Source organism: Alligator mississippiensis, chromosome 3 (genome assembly GCF_030867095.1).
Source record: "Alligator mississippiensis isolate rAllMis1 chromosome 3, rAllMis1, whole genome shotgun sequence".
Lineage (NCBI taxonomy): Eukaryota > Metazoa > Chordata > Crocodylia > Alligatoridae > Alligator > Alligator mississippiensis.
Genome location: NC_081826.1, coordinates 245,051,217 through 245,066,481, shown reverse-complemented (window position 1 = coordinate 245,066,481; position 15,265 = coordinate 245,051,217). Strand labels below are relative to the sequence as shown.

At 42.0% G+C, this 15,265-nt stretch overlaps 1 protein-coding gene across 1 annotated transcript in view; it reads left to right on the top strand.

Annotated features, from left to right (window-relative positions):
- RASA1 (RAS p21 protein activator 1) overlaps positions 1-15,265 on the top strand; it is an 85,822-nt gene that overhangs the window by 58,305 nt on the left and 12,252 nt on the right. Inside the window, exons 16-20 of the mRNA XM_019483100.2 lie at positions 2,015-2,187; positions 2,452-2,611; positions 2,804-2,946; positions 4,320-4,435; positions 10,629-10,715. Of these exons, the coding sequence (XP_019338645.2) occupies positions 2,015-2,187; positions 2,452-2,611; positions 2,804-2,946; positions 4,320-4,435; positions 10,629-10,715 (679 nt within the window). The remainder of the gene's footprint in view (positions 1-2,014; positions 2,188-2,451; positions 2,612-2,803; positions 2,947-4,319; positions 4,436-10,628; positions 10,716-15,265) is intronic.

The window sequence follows — 15,265 nt, the reverse complement described above, 5'->3', positions numbered from 1 at the left end:
TAGTTTGCTGCCTACCAAAAAAGCAAGAAAAAATAGTTGATCTTATCCTGATCTTCAAAACAAAAAACTAGGTGTCATTTAGATTAACTTCCGTTTATTTTTCTCATCTCTCCAAACCTGGTAGTATGGTGAATTGCTTAGTTCTCTAAAGCATTTTGCTATTTCTAGTGGAACAAAGAGAATAACAGGTGACTTGAAAAGGAGAGAGATCTTTCGGGAAAGCTGAGAAAGTAGGTGCTTTAGGCCAGTGGCAGATATTAATGTAATCTCATGATTGGGACCTGAGTTGTTTTATGCCTGATCCCCAAAATAGCATGTGCTGCCAATGCCAGACATGCATAACAAAATGCACGGTTTTTGAGATGAGCATAAATTTCTCAGAACACTGTTGTGCAGCTAGATATCGGGGAGCTCCCCAGTCCTTAGGTGATTGCCCCATGGCCCTTTAAAAATTGTGCAGAGTTGAGGATTGGGGAGCTCTGTGATCTGTAGCTGTTTGTGCTGTTTGAAGGTCCTCATTGCCTTTTCAAGTTGCTGGTGTGTGGGGAACTGATTCTTCACTGCTAGGTTTCACTGGTGTGCCTTTCAGTGGACAGGAGGCAGCTGTGTCCTGGGTACAGGTTCAGTATCTGGGGCTGCCCCCCCACCCCCCCAATCATAGGATTAGGTATGGGGCAGCTATGTCCTAGGCACAGGGGTTGCACCCTCTTCAGTTCCAGAGATCTGTTGATTTTGGCAAGGGGCAGCTGTGTCCTAGCCCCTGGGGACCTCCCCCAACCAATCCCAACGTTCAGCTGATTGTTGGGTTTGTAGGGGGGAAGCAGCAAGTCTAGGATATATGCCACACCCAGTGCCATGTGTTCTTTGTCTGCTGTCCTCACCTGCTATTTCTCTGTATGCTGTTCACTGCCTTCACTTATTTTCTGGGAGTCAATGCAAACCACTCTTAAAAAGTTGCACTGAGTTTATTTCTGTTTGGGTATGTTCAAATCAATGCTTCCCACAGTCTTCATATCTGCTTCACTGAACAAAAAGGTTTGTTTTCTGCAGAACTAGCTTTCTGCTGTGCAGAAAACACAAGCATCTCCTTTGGTCCTGTTCCCCACACTTTCAATTCTTACCAGCATTTTAACCTTACCTTTGCACTGCCTTGAGTAATTGGAAATAGCAATAGAAAATCTCTGTGTTGGCAGTAGGACATCCTCAGGTGAACATAGGGGATGATCCTTTATGACCTGAATCTCACCTGCCATAATTCAGGTTCTGGAGGAATTTCTTTGTCTCTTTTATTGGGGCTTTAGTCTGTTGTCCATGGTTGTGTTGTTGACAGATTGTTGTTAGCTTCAATATTACCCCCTGTATTAAGATAAGAAACTATTTGTGGCAAAGCCTTGATGTGAAGTCATATTATTCTGCCTCAAATGAATTATCTGCTCCAGAGTTTATATCATCTGCTCTTCTTCTGGAAAGCATAATTTGTTTACTGACCTTTTCCTTCTCCATGTTTCTTGTGACAAAGATTAGTTTTAATAGTGACTGAGAGATGGCTTCTATTTCAGTAGCCCATTCAAACCAAATTATTTATTATTTAGACCAAAGCCTTGAAATTTAGCTGAGGGAAATTTGAGGTCTTTTTAGTAATCTCCATCTTTTTAGGGTAAAGAGAATATATTAACTGGAGGAAAATGGATAATCCTTACCTAAGACAGAATGCTTAGCACGCTTTCTTGTTTCCTGGTGGGTGGACTCTTTCATAGTATAACATAATGGTACTTTTATTGTAGGATGGAAAATAGGGGATTATACCTCAAAATTAACAAGTAAGAATTTTTCACTCATTTAAACTCTGTTAAGCCTTCAGAAGTATGTGATCTGATGTGCTAGCAGTGTAGAATTATAATTCTTTTTATTCAGATCAATAATGGTGACACATACACTAAAATGAAATGTGTTTAATACTAGTATCATCCTTCCTAAGAATAACTTATGCAGGACTGTTTTGTTTTTTTCCAAGTGTTTATGCGCTGCCAGTTAAACCGGTTACAAAAAGGACACGCAACAGATGAATGGTTTCAGCTCAGTTCTCACATACCATTAAAAGGCATTGAACCAGGATCTTTGCGAGTTCGAGCACGATATTCAATGGAGAAAATCATGCCAGAAGAGGAGTACAGTGAATTTAAAGAGGTATGTACTTTGACAGTTTAAAAAAATCACTAATTTAAAAAGTATTAATGCCCTGCCTACTTGATTTATTAATGTCACTTGAGGATTGATCTTGTTTGGCCTTTTAAAACAGAATATGTGTTACACCTCTTTTATGAACTTAACATGCTACTCACCAAGCAATACATAAAGAAATCTTAATAGCAATAAACTCCTGTTAATTTTTCTGAAGCAGTGGTGCTAGGAGAATTCTTAATGTTGAGAGAGAGAATTTTTCTTTTTTAGCTTATACTACAGAAGGAGCTGCATGTAGTTTACGCCTTATCAAATGTATGTGGACAGGACCGAACACTATTGGCCAGCATTTTACTGAGAATTTTTCTTCACGAAAAACTTGAGTCATTGCTCTTACGAACACTAAATGATAGGGAAATCAGCATGGAAGGTACAGTACAAATGTCTACATGCTATATGTAGTTTTCCTAAAATGTCCTTGAAAATTTGTAATTGAAAGACAGTGTGTATCCCCCTTTCCACCCCTTTTGAATACACATGCTACTAGGAGCTTAATTCTTGCTTCTGGTTGCTCGTTTCCTCTTCTCTGTCCTTTTGAAATGATGGTTGTATATTTGTTCAGATGAAGCTACAACCCTATTTCGTGCTACCACACTTGCAAGCACCCTTATGGAGCAGTATATGAAAGCTACAGCAACGCGTTTTGTTCATCATGCGCTGAAAGACTCTATTTTAAAGATAATGGAAAGCAAGCAGTCATGTGAGGTGGGAACTTTGATATATATATACTTTCTGTAATGCTTTAATTTGTGAAAGAAAAGGTTATACAGCAGTTCAGTTCCATATTTTGTATCGTTTATTAGCTTTAAGATAATATATTAACTTTTCTGAAAATAAATTTTCATTACTTTAAAAATGCCATGGATTAGAAGTTCAAAGTAAAATTCTTTGAATTTGATAAAGACTGTCTAGAACTTAATACAAAAATATACATAGCTCTGTTTCTAATGTACATTTTAAAGAAATCTGTTATGAAAATTGAATCATGATAGCCAGTTGGTAAATTTCTTTCATAGTCCTTCATTAGATTGCATATGCCCAAAAGGATAACTGATTCAAAGACTATAGAGCTACAATTACTGGAGATATTTTCTTTTTTTAAATGTCAGGGGATCAATTCACGATTTGCTTATTATTATTATTATTATTATTATTATTATTATTACTAGGGACCTCCACAAGTCGAGGAGGGCAGGTATAACCAATTTCTTGGGCAGATTGTGGGGCCAGCCACCATTTTAATGGGCTTATCACAGCACCCTCTCCTCCCCACCCCCACACACGTACCCCTCTGGCTGAGGGGCTCCCAATGGCCCTACCCCTCACCACTGATTGGTTGAAGGCTGTCTGTCATATAGCCGTGCCCATCATCTCTGACTGGCCGAGAGGGTCCATCATGCAGCCCCGCCTTCGCTGCTGGTTGGTGAAGAAGGGTGGGGGCTGCATGATAGGCAACCCTCAGCCAATCAGTAACGAGTGGTGGGGGTGGCCACCATGTTGGTTGCTCCCCATCCCTTGCTCCCCTGGCCATGCAGCCACCAGGTCACAGCAGTCGCATGTACCGTTGGCTCCCCTTGGGGAGCCAGTATTTTAATTTTAGTAAGTTGTTTGTTTTGTTTTACCCCCCACTAATTTCACAGACACTGCTCAATCTCACTGACAATGCCTAATTTTGCAGTTTCCACAAAATCGCAAATTTCATGGTCCCTAATTTATTATCGGTAGGCTTAATTATTATTTCACCTGTATTACTGCTAGTTTATTTTAGAGGGATGGAGAATCTCAGAAGCCTAAATTGTAAGTAATATAAAACACCAAGCACTTGTAACAGTCTAAGAATGACTTGTTCTGTTAAAATATGCTCCTCTGCTTTTGTTTCCCCACTGCTACTGAAGCTAGCGTGGGGCATGCTCCACAACTTGAGGCTCATGTTCTGTTGCTCACTTCACTATTGTTTTCAAGACATCTACAGAATACAATTTGAATGTAATGTTTAATAAATCTTGCAGCTGCATAAACATGTTCAATATTTTGGAAAAGGAACTTTTACTTAACTTGCTGTGTTTTTCTTTTATTAGCTAAATCCCTCAAAGTTAGAAAAAAATGAAGATGTGAACACTAACTTAACACATCTGCTGAGTATACTTTCAGAATTAGTGGAGAAAATATTCATGGCTGCAGAGATATTGCCTCCGTAAGTTAGTGGTTTTTTGTTCAGATTCTATTCAGAAATTCCCTTTTTTCATAAGTGATGTTTTCCTACAAAAAATGCCCTCTGCTGTTGTTGTTAGGGCTGTATGGATGCTTAAGATGCATCTATATAATGGGGGAAAAACAAAAGTCTATATGCAAAGGATTGAATTCTCTTTTGCACATATGCCTTCTGACAGCATATGCATAAAATGGCATTTCAACAGGGATGGTTCTTCCTCTCTGAACAAAGTATACTACAATCCTGACTATTAGAAAAAACGCCAGAGCAGTAAAACTAAGTGGGGAAAATTGTCAAATAGCTCAGCTCCTTACAACTTTTCTCCTGGCTTCTCCCATTGAAAAGGGAACATGGTATCACTTTGTAGTAAGACTGTATTGAGCCTCATGAGTCCATCAGGCTCAATGTTGAGAATTTAAGTGGGGTTGTATATTTTTGGTCTTTTAATACTGGTAATATAAAAATGTGATAGTCCCAGCACAAGTTGCATTTAAAATCTGAAATTTTGTATTTCTCCTTTCATTGTCTATACTTGAATCTTCACTGTGGAGTGTGCATATGCCACAAGCAGGTCTGGCTTGGAGACTTTTAGCCCCTAGCAGTACTTGTAGTGTGTCCTTTGTTTCTATTTCTCCTCATGCTCTGTGCCTAGGGTTAAAATATGTGGTGTTTGCTTCCTGTGCTTCATATCATCTTAACTACTTTGGTTGAAGAAGTCTGCTGGTTTGTGCTCAGTGTAGCCTGCAAATCTGATTTGGAGTCCTTCATTCAAAGAGTTTCTGCCTTTCTCTCTCTCTCTTGCTTTTTTAGCAAAACAGTACAAATAAATTCTTTTAGTTGGGCCTACCTTCTTTGTTAGGGACGATACAGCTTTGTATCTCAGTCTCCCTCCTACCTTGGAGTCATTATTTTTAGGATATTGCACCGCTCTGTTCTTTTTCTTTTTCTAGTTTCTGTCCTCTTTTTGTTTTCTTCTTGTTTGAGAGAACATATGCCCCGGACAATTGACTCCGGCTTATCCCTGCTCACTGGGATTTAAATTGATGTCCATCTTGCAACAGTGCCAGTTTCATATCTTACAGGCAATTCAAATGTTAATACTATCTTTCTGACCTTCTGAAAGGATTCATTCAGTGTATAGGAAGGAGTGCTTTTATTTTCTCATCTTATGCTGGCCTGTGATTGTTTTGACGGTTGCATCTATTAGGCTGGAGAACGTTTACTGATGACCTTCAGGCACAGGGTGTCAGTGCCCAAGGAGATAAGGCTGTATCGCTATGCCGGAAGTCAAAGCCATTCATTCAGAGAGTGTACTGAATGCAAGCGACTTTGTGTACATATTATGATGGACAATACTGATGTGATGTTTTCTGTCAAGAAGCAGGACAGTGGAACAGATCTTTCCCTTTAAGCAGCCCACCTAAAACACTTGAGTACATTTGCCGTCAAATACACATAGGTTGTACAGATTGTTGGCCTCCAGAACAGAAGAACAAACTGTCCCAGAGATTCAAGTTCCTACATTGGAAGTGGGAGGTCAAGGACTTTGTTTTCTAATTTTATTTTATTTTTTATAGACTGAGGTTGTCTAAAATATGTATGGATGTCAACAATATTCAGTCCTACTTCAGGGGAACCTCTGCTTGGGATCCCTCTCTAGTGTCGTCTGTACTCTGGGATGCTCCTTGTTTCCCTCTGTCTGCCCATGTCCTGATTCTTCAGGTACTCTGCGAAGTGTCAGGCAAGATTTGACTCCAAATTTCTTTCAGACCCCTGCATGTCCAAGACAGTTCTGGCTTCAGCATTTTATGCTAGCAACATGTGAGAAAACATGTTGCCTCTGGTTCTTGACCTTCTCACTCAGGACAAAGGAAGATTGCTTCATCCCATCCCAAATCTTACAGCTTTAGGGCTTTTTTTGGCTCTTGGAGATTAAGTAGAAATGCTCTGTCCAATTCAGAGGCATCCTTATTCACAAAAGAAAAGTTCATTTAGTGGAGTTCTGTCTGGCCAAGTGGAACGCATTCTTGACCTCTGGTGCCAGGTAAGAACTCTTTTCCTGGAGAGTTCCCAATTCCTATGGGAATCTAAACATTTGAATCCTACAGTACCTGCTAGGATTCAGATGTTTGGTCTTATCTGTCAGTTTAGTCAAAGGGCAACTTCTGGCCTTCGTGGCTTACAGTTCTTCAGTTCCAAGAATTATAGAAAAGTAGAGCCAGAAGGGACCTCTGGAGTTTGTCTAGTCCAATCCCTTGCTCAAGGCAGGATCAACCCTATCTAAAACATCTCATGGAAGAATGTGTCTAACATAACCAGCTGTATTGCACAACTAAAAAGCATATTGCCTAAAGATGCCAAAAGCACCTTAACCTGCTGGGGTAAAGCAAGGGGATGAAAGTTGTTCCACCACTGCAAGAGTTGTTAAAATGCACCTTAAAGATCCAGGAGGTTGGTGGGGAGGGGGGGAAGGCGTGTCATCCTCCAGTACAGAGGAAGTAAAAAACCCACTCAGTCTGTAACAACGTGATCATGGGTACAATTACTTCCTGATCCCAAAGGTTGGGGACCTGTCTGACCCTGAGTAGAGGGGCAAGACCCTCCAACCAGGAACCTGTAGGTTAAAGTCCCAGCAGGAGCATTGTGATACCTCGGTCAAAAATCTCCAGCCTTAGCAAAAAAAACCCCTTAATCTGACCCCTGTAGCAACACAAAGAGAAGAAATTCCTTCCCAGCCCCATATGGCAACTGGCAAAGGTCAGAAGCCTGGTAAAACCAAACACCTGTTGTTCTGCACTGCAACCTGGGGGGATAGCAAGCATAACTCCATATATCGTATAGTCTGAGTTCCAAGTGTTCACTCTGAGATGGTTTCTGAGAACCAAGAAAAGAGCCAGTCCTGCCATAATTAAATATATATAAATTTGAATATTAAAATCAATAATGGAATACAATAAAGATGTAAGTGATTAAACAGTACAGAAAAGATATATCAAGCAAATAATTAAAACTTATAAAATGCACATTTATCTAAATTCTAAACACAACAATTTTATCAGTATTTGACAGCAATTTACTCTTAAAATTTCTAATTCCTAAAGTCTTTAAAAACTTCTAACAGATGGCCAGCCCTTTAGGGAAAGGACCATCTTACCTAGGTTTCAAAAGTAAAGTTGCTAAATAGCATTAGCTAGGTACTCTAACAGTTGGGTAATTCAGTAAGAACTGTAGTTCAAAACTGAAAAGCAAAAATTCCGAAGTGGACACAGATTTTTATATTTTATTGTTTGGCTAAAATGTGTAAAAGCTTACTAGGTAAGGTAAATAAAATATAAATGTTCCTAATAGATACAACTCTAATAATATTTATCTGCCTATTCTTATTCATTATATAAGCTTTACCTTGTCTAAAATTGGACCACTAAATGTACTTGAGGTGACCTTGCAACATTTTACCCAGTTTTTCTCAATCCATCTTTCTTGGGTTTTCTAACAGGGTTCATACCTTGTGACATTCTCTCATCTGAGCTTTTCTCTTGCCTGTTCTTTGCTTGACCAAACTAAGCCAGACAAATATAAGCAACTCTTTACAATTCTGTCCTTAAACGGCTAAAGGCCTGTTATAGTCTACACAAGTCAGAACTCTAGTTTCTGTGTCCCCTCTATAAATTTATCCTATCTTCTTTCATAACTAAGCCAGTTGTGGAGCTTTGGTTAATTCTGCTGCTAAGCATGGTCCTCCCCAATGTCTGCCTGCTCTGGGCTGCAGAGCTGTTCTTATGATTTCCTGGCAATCCATGGGGGTGGGTAAGAGGCAAGGGCTTCTAACTGTTGCTCTTTATGGAGAATGTGCATAGCTACTCCTAGATCATCTCTTCAGTGCTTATCCAATCTCTTCTTGATAACTGCCTATGATGGAGAGTCCATAACTTCCCTAGGCCATTTATTGCACTGACTCACAAAAGTAAAGACCATTTTTCCTTAAACTTTGCTGCAACTTCAAGCCATTGGTGTAACTCCTGCTCAGTTGAAAAAAGATGTTCTCTATCTTCATGGTAGCTTTTCAGATATTTGAAGACTTCAATCATATCCCCCCCTTGTCTTCTCTGTAGGCTGAACATACCTTTCAACCTTTTCTTTGTGGCTTGCCTTTCTTGCCATTTATAATTTTTTGTCACCTGCTTCTGGACCCTCTCAAATTTTCCATGTTCTTTAAAAATGTGGAACCTAAAACTGCACACAATCTAAATGAGGCCTAACCAGCTCTTAGTAGAGGTGCTATTACCCGCTGCGCCTTGTACCTAATTATCCTATTGATGCTCCTGTTGATGCAGCACAAAAAACATTTACTTCTTTTGCAGTTGCATCACACTGCAGACTGATTGAGTCTGTGATCCACTAAGACTCCTATATCCTTCTCTGCAGGGCTGCCGTCCAGCCAGTTGTCATACAAGCTCTACATACTTGTATGGCAGTCTTGAGATTCTGTAAGGGCCTGACCAAGGTAAATCAGATCCACAACAAGATCTGAATGTGGTTCTTCTGTGTCTGATAGGGGTGTGTGAAATGGGCCATATTTGATTCGGATTTGGCCTGAGTCGGGGACAGTGATTTGATTTGTTGATTCTGATTGCTGTCCCTGATTAAATTCTGCTGAATCTGAAGATTCAGTGCTGATTCAGAGAATCAGCAATTCAGCCACGGACACAGCTTTAAATTGTTTTTTCTATATACCTCAAGGTACCAGGTGCAGCTCGTGAATGCTGTGATGGTGGGGTGGATGGAGCGTCCCACAGGAGTGGGGAGGGGGCCCCACACACCCCACAGTGGACCCAGAAGTGGACTGGAAGTGCTTCTGGGTCTTCTGCCGAGCATGCTGGGGACCTCCTCGTGCTCCTGTGGGACGCTCCATCCGCCCCACCATCTCAGCATTCACAAGTCGCCTGATACCTTGAGGTATGTAGAAAAAGCATTTAAAGCTGTCTGTGCCTGAATCATCGAATCTTTCCGAATCTATTGGGAGGGTTCCGATTCAATTCAGAGAGATTAAAGGGTCTCTTGATTCGATTCGGCTATTCAGCCACTGAATCGGGCTGAATCTCCGCCGAATCGAATTGGGGACTGAAGCTTCGCACAGCCCTAGTGTCTGATGGGACTGGGAACCCACGAGAGCATGTGTTCTTTTTAACTATGCAAGAGAAAACCTTCAGAAATGCAAGAGAAAACCTTCAGAAAGTCTCCACAATTGTGTTTTGACTGGTAGATCCAAGGGCTCAGTGTTATTTGCTCAAAGATTTCCAGTAATTGGAATTCTTTAAGAAGTTATCCATGTGTACATATCATCCTGACTTTCTCCTCCTCTTCCTCTGAGTTAGATGCAACATTAAACTCCAACATATGAAAGGCAACTGAAAAGTAGGAAGGACATATCATCCTTTATCACCTTGGCATGGAGCATGAGAGGGAAGGCTGGGGCATGTTCTGCTGGTACTTCTAACACGATAGTCTTCAAGCTCGAATGTTTGTGGTACATTCATACGCTACAGTAAGAGAGTCCATATGTGCAACATATGTTAAAGAATTCCAGTCGCCAATAAATAATTTCTCTTCCCAGGTTCCTATGTGGTTTAAATTGTGAAGTGCATATCTGTATTTGTTAGCATTCTGTGATGGTTCTCCCTTCTTCCGTCAATTTGTTAGTTTATGTCATTACTAGCTTTTGATATAATCAAAACTCTGTGTTTATCAATGGCCATCTACCATAAAAGCTGTGTTGGTGACTCTTTCAGCTGTTGCCTTGTGCTATGTACCTCTTCCAGGGTTGGTAACAGGCATTGTATTCCTGCAAATTTCATGCAACTGCTGGCAGTATTTGCCTGAAAAATCCCACCATGATTTTTGAACACCTATCTGGGTCCCATACACTCAATGAAACGTTTCACTGTATCAGGTTTAAGAATTGCAGAAGAGACCAGTTGAGAATATAAAATACAGGCTCTAATTAAACATTTTTTGTAAAAGAAGACACTGATAGCCATAATACAAATGTCAATGAAATATCTATGCACTATGCAAACAAATGTACTTTTCTGTTGGTGAAAGACTCTGCTCTTTCTTGTAACAGTATGTAAGATTTCTTACTGTGATGAGATAGTTAACTGTATTATTTTGACAGGACATTAAGATACATTTATGGATGTTTGCAGAAGTCTGTCCAAAACAAGTGGCCAACCAATACCACTATGAGAACTAGAGTTGTTAGGTAAGTTGCTTGCCATTTCATATATATCTTGTAAGGATAAGTACAGACAGTCAAAAAGCTGGAGGCTGAATCGACTTAATCTTCACACGTTAGTCTAAGCAACATAGATTGACCCAATAACCAAGTGAACAGACATTCAGTTTTGATTTTGGAAATGCAGCCACATGACTGCAGTGGCCCAGGCTAGAAGCTCGGGGGTGGTGTGTCCTACAGTTTGCCTCCTGCTTGACTGGAGCAGGCAGCTTGAGCTAAGGCTAGCCTACCTACCCTGCAGTGGTGGGATGGGGTTTGTGGAGGAGGTGCAAAGCATTGCGGGATGCTGTGAGACTATGACTTAACTTGAATCTGAAAGGGATCTGGAACAGAAGTTCAATAAACCAATTTAACCTAAGTTAGTTAAGTCTGATACTACATCCATCCAGGTTTATCTTAAACCAGTTTCATTTTGAAAGAGGTTTATGTGCACTGAACTTCTGTGGTATTACAGATTTGAAACTGGTTTCTGATCACTTATACTAGCGTATGTGTAATTTCTGTTTATTGCCTAAAAGTCTGTAAGTTTTATTTCAGATATGACATGATGACTTACAGTACTAAGAAGTTACACCACACAGAATATTGTGTGTAAGAAAACAAAACAAAACTCCCCTTACTGTATATAAGCACAAGTTCTAGATGAAATCATTGGAATTCCCCACGTGCAGTATTCCTGTTAGTAGATACAGAGTTGCTTACTCCACTTCCATTGAAGACTGTCTGTATGTTAGACTCTGTCTCACTTACCGTACAAGAAGAGCATGCATGTGGACAGTATCTGCAGAGTAGTTGTGAATTTGTAAGCACATCCTTGTTTACTGTGTGGTAACTTGTTCATTAGTCATAGTATTACCGTACTTTCACTAACCAACCAAAAATGTAATGGGAGAAGGTCTTAAGTATACTAAAAAGATGTTTTGTATTGCAAAGGAGCAATGTATGTTTACCATCTTCCGGCTCCTGAGGCAGTTCTCAGAGACCATAAAAGCTAAAGAGGCGGTAGTCATGGGGGACCTAAACTACCCGGACATCTGCTGGGAGACACAGATGGCAAAGTCCCACCGCTCACACAGGTTTCTAACCTGTGTACAGGACCTCCACCTGACACAGGAGGTACACGGTCCCACTAGGGGGAATGCCATACTGGACCTGGTATTGGCAACGGGGGATGACATGGTAGGAGACCTACAGATGGGTAGCCATCTGGGGGACAGTGATCACCTAATAATAGAATTCACCATAAGACGTCGAGTGGGTAAGGTAACTAGTAGGGTGAAACTGCTAGACTTTAGGAAAGCTGATTTCAATGAACTCAGGCGATTAGTCAAGGATGCACTGCAGAGTAGGAGTTTTGAAGTGATGGGAGCCCAAGAAGGGTGGCTGTGCCTTAAGGAAACAATCCTTTGGGCACAAAGTAAGATGATCCCCGTGCGAGGTAAAAGAGGGAAAGGGGCCAGGAGGTTTCCCTGGCTGACCACAGAAATCCAGGGCAGCCTAAGGGCCAAAAGGGGAGCACGTGAAAAGTGGAAACAGGGTAAGATCACCAAAGACGAATATACCTCCTGTGCTCGTGCTTGTAGGGAGGAATTTAGACGGGCCAAAGCTACCATGGAGCTGAGGATGGCATCCCAAGTAAAAGACAACAAGAAATTGTTTTTTAGATATATAGGGAGTAAAAGGAAGGCCCAGGGAGGAATAGGACCCCTGCTAAATGGACAGAAACAATTGGTGACAGACAGGGAGAACAAGGCTGAACTCCTCAACGAGTTCTTTGCCTCAGTGTTCCTAAGCAAGGGGCACGACAAGTCTCTCGCTGGGGTTGTAGAGAGGCAGCAGCCAAGGTGCCAGACTTCCATGCGTAGACCCTGAGATGGTGCATAGTCACTTGGAAGAACTGGATGCCTTTAAGTCGGCAGGCCCGGATGAGCTCCATCCGAGGGTGCTGAAGGCACTGGCCAACATCATTGCAGAGCCACTGGCGGGAATATTTAAACGCTCGTGGCGGACAGGCCAAGTCCCGGAGGACTGGAAAAGGGCCAATGTGGTCCCCATTTTCAAGAAGGGGAGGAAGGAGGATCCGGGGAACTATAGGCCAGTCAGCCTCACCTCCATCCTTGGCAAAGTCTTTGAAAAAATTATCAAGGCTCACATTTGCAAGAGCCCAGCAGGACAAATTATGCTGAGGGGAAACCAGCACGGGTTCGTGGCAGGCAGATCGTGCCTGACCAATCTAGTCTCTTTTTATGACCAGGTTACGAAATGTCTGGACACAGGAGGAGGGGTGGATGTTGTATACTTAGACTTCAGGAAGGCCTTCGATACGGTATCCCACCCCATACTGGTGAACAAGTTAAGAGGCTGTGACTTGGATGACTACACAGTCTGGTGGGTGGCGAATTGGCTAGAGGGTCGCACCCAGAGAGTTGTGGTGGATGGGTCAGTCTCGACCTGGAAGGGTGTGGGCAGTGGGGTCCCGCAGGGCTTGGTCCTTGGACCGATACTCTTTAATGTCTTCATCAGCGACTTGGACGAGGGAGTGAAATGTACTCTGTCCAAATTTGCAGATGACACAAAGCTATGGGGAGAAGTGGACACACCGGAGGGCAGGGAACAGCTGCAGGCAGACCTGGATAGGTTGGACAAGTGGGCAGAAAACAACAGAATGCAGTTCAACAAGGAGAAATGCAAACTGCTGTACCTAGGGAGGAAAAATGTCCAGCACACCTACAGCCTAGGAAATGACCTGCTGGGTGGCACGGAAGTGGAAAGGGATCTTGGAGTCCTAGTGGACTCCAAGATGAACATGAGACAGCAGTGTGACGAAGCCATCAGAAAAGCTAATGGCAGTTTATCGTGCATCAGCAGATGCATGACAAATAGGTCCAAGGAGGTGATACTTCCCCTCTATCGGGCACTGGTCAGACCGCAGTTGGAGTACTGCGTGCAATTCTGGGCACTGCACTTCAAGAGGGATGCGGATAACCTGGAGAGGGTCCAGAGAAGGGCCGCTCATATGGTTAAGGGCCTGCAGACCAAGCCCTACGAGGAGAGGCTAGAGAAACGACCTTTTCAGCCTCCGCAAGAGAAGGTTGAGAGGTGACCTTGTGGCTGCCTATAAGTTCATCACGGGGGCACAGAAGGGAATTGGCGAAGTTTTATTCACCAAGGCCCCCCGGGGGTTACAAGAAATAATGGCCACAAGCTAGCAGAGAGCAGATTTAGATTGAACATTAGGAAGAACTTCTTCACAGTTCGAGTGGCCAAGGTCTGGAACGGGCTCCCAAGGGAGGTGGTGCTCTCTCCTACCCTGGGGGTCTTCAAGAGGAGGTTAGATAGGCATCTAGCTGGGGTCATCTAGACCCAGCACTCTTTCCTGCATATGCAGGGGGTCGGACTCGATGATCTATTGAGGTCCCTTCCGACCCTAACATCTATGAATCTATGAATTTGAAGAAAACTACAGCAGCTGATTGTAGCACAGAAAAGATTCTCCTTTGCTAGATACTGGATGCAAAGCTGCTAATCTCTACCATTTTTATAGAGATACCATATTTTCTCACATACACCTTCACCTTTCCATCCTCTTCCCTTCCCCCTTCTCCCCCCCCAGAAAAAAAAATTGGGGTACATATTTTAAGTGGAGAAGCTGTTTTCTTTGCTGGAAAGGAAGCAACATTGTACATGCTGTGCAGGTGCCAAGATGACTGCCAAGACAGTGGAGTCCTGTGTTAACCATCTCAGAGCTGTTGGCTTAGCACTGTAGCTTATGCCTGAAGCAGCAAGTGAACTACGAATAGTCTTGATGATGCTTTTGATGTGGAAACAACAATTTATTTACAGGAACTTCTATAAAGAACTACTTGCAGTATTTACAGAGTTAAGTCTTACTACTGCCTTTGCATGGGTCTGGAGTGTAACTGTGTGTGAGATTAATTCCTCCTGGGAATATGGATGCCACATTTTCTGGACACTCTTGGGGTACAACCTAGGTGAGGCAGCTGGAACCAGAAACTTCCTGGTGCCGTATTTTCTGGATACTCTGTTCCCACGAGGACTTACTCTGTGTTACAGAGTCAGCCATGACTCTGGACATTTTTTTTTCTTCTCTACATTCTTCCTTCTGAAACAAGGTGGGCTTTTTATTTGGGGGTATATTGCAGTTGAGAAAATATAGAAAGTGCATGCAAGTGTTGATTAGAAGCTGTTCTGTTTTCTAGTTTAATACTTAAGACTGAAAGAGTGCCTCTTCACTGCTGCATCATTTAGAATTTAAGTTGAAGAAATGGATAGCAGGGCAGAAAGTAGACGGAGAAAGGCTTTCAGTGCTGTATTGCTACATCAAGAACCGAGCTTGGAAATGCAGCTCAGCTTCTAGTTGGAAGATATACTGATCCAGCTACTTTAGAGGAACTTAACTATTTGCTTGTAATTTTTTAAAAAAAGAAGCTAACTGGCATAGATAACAGCAGAAACGTTCCGAGTGGCTGAAAATTCAAATGGGAAAGTCCTTTTCT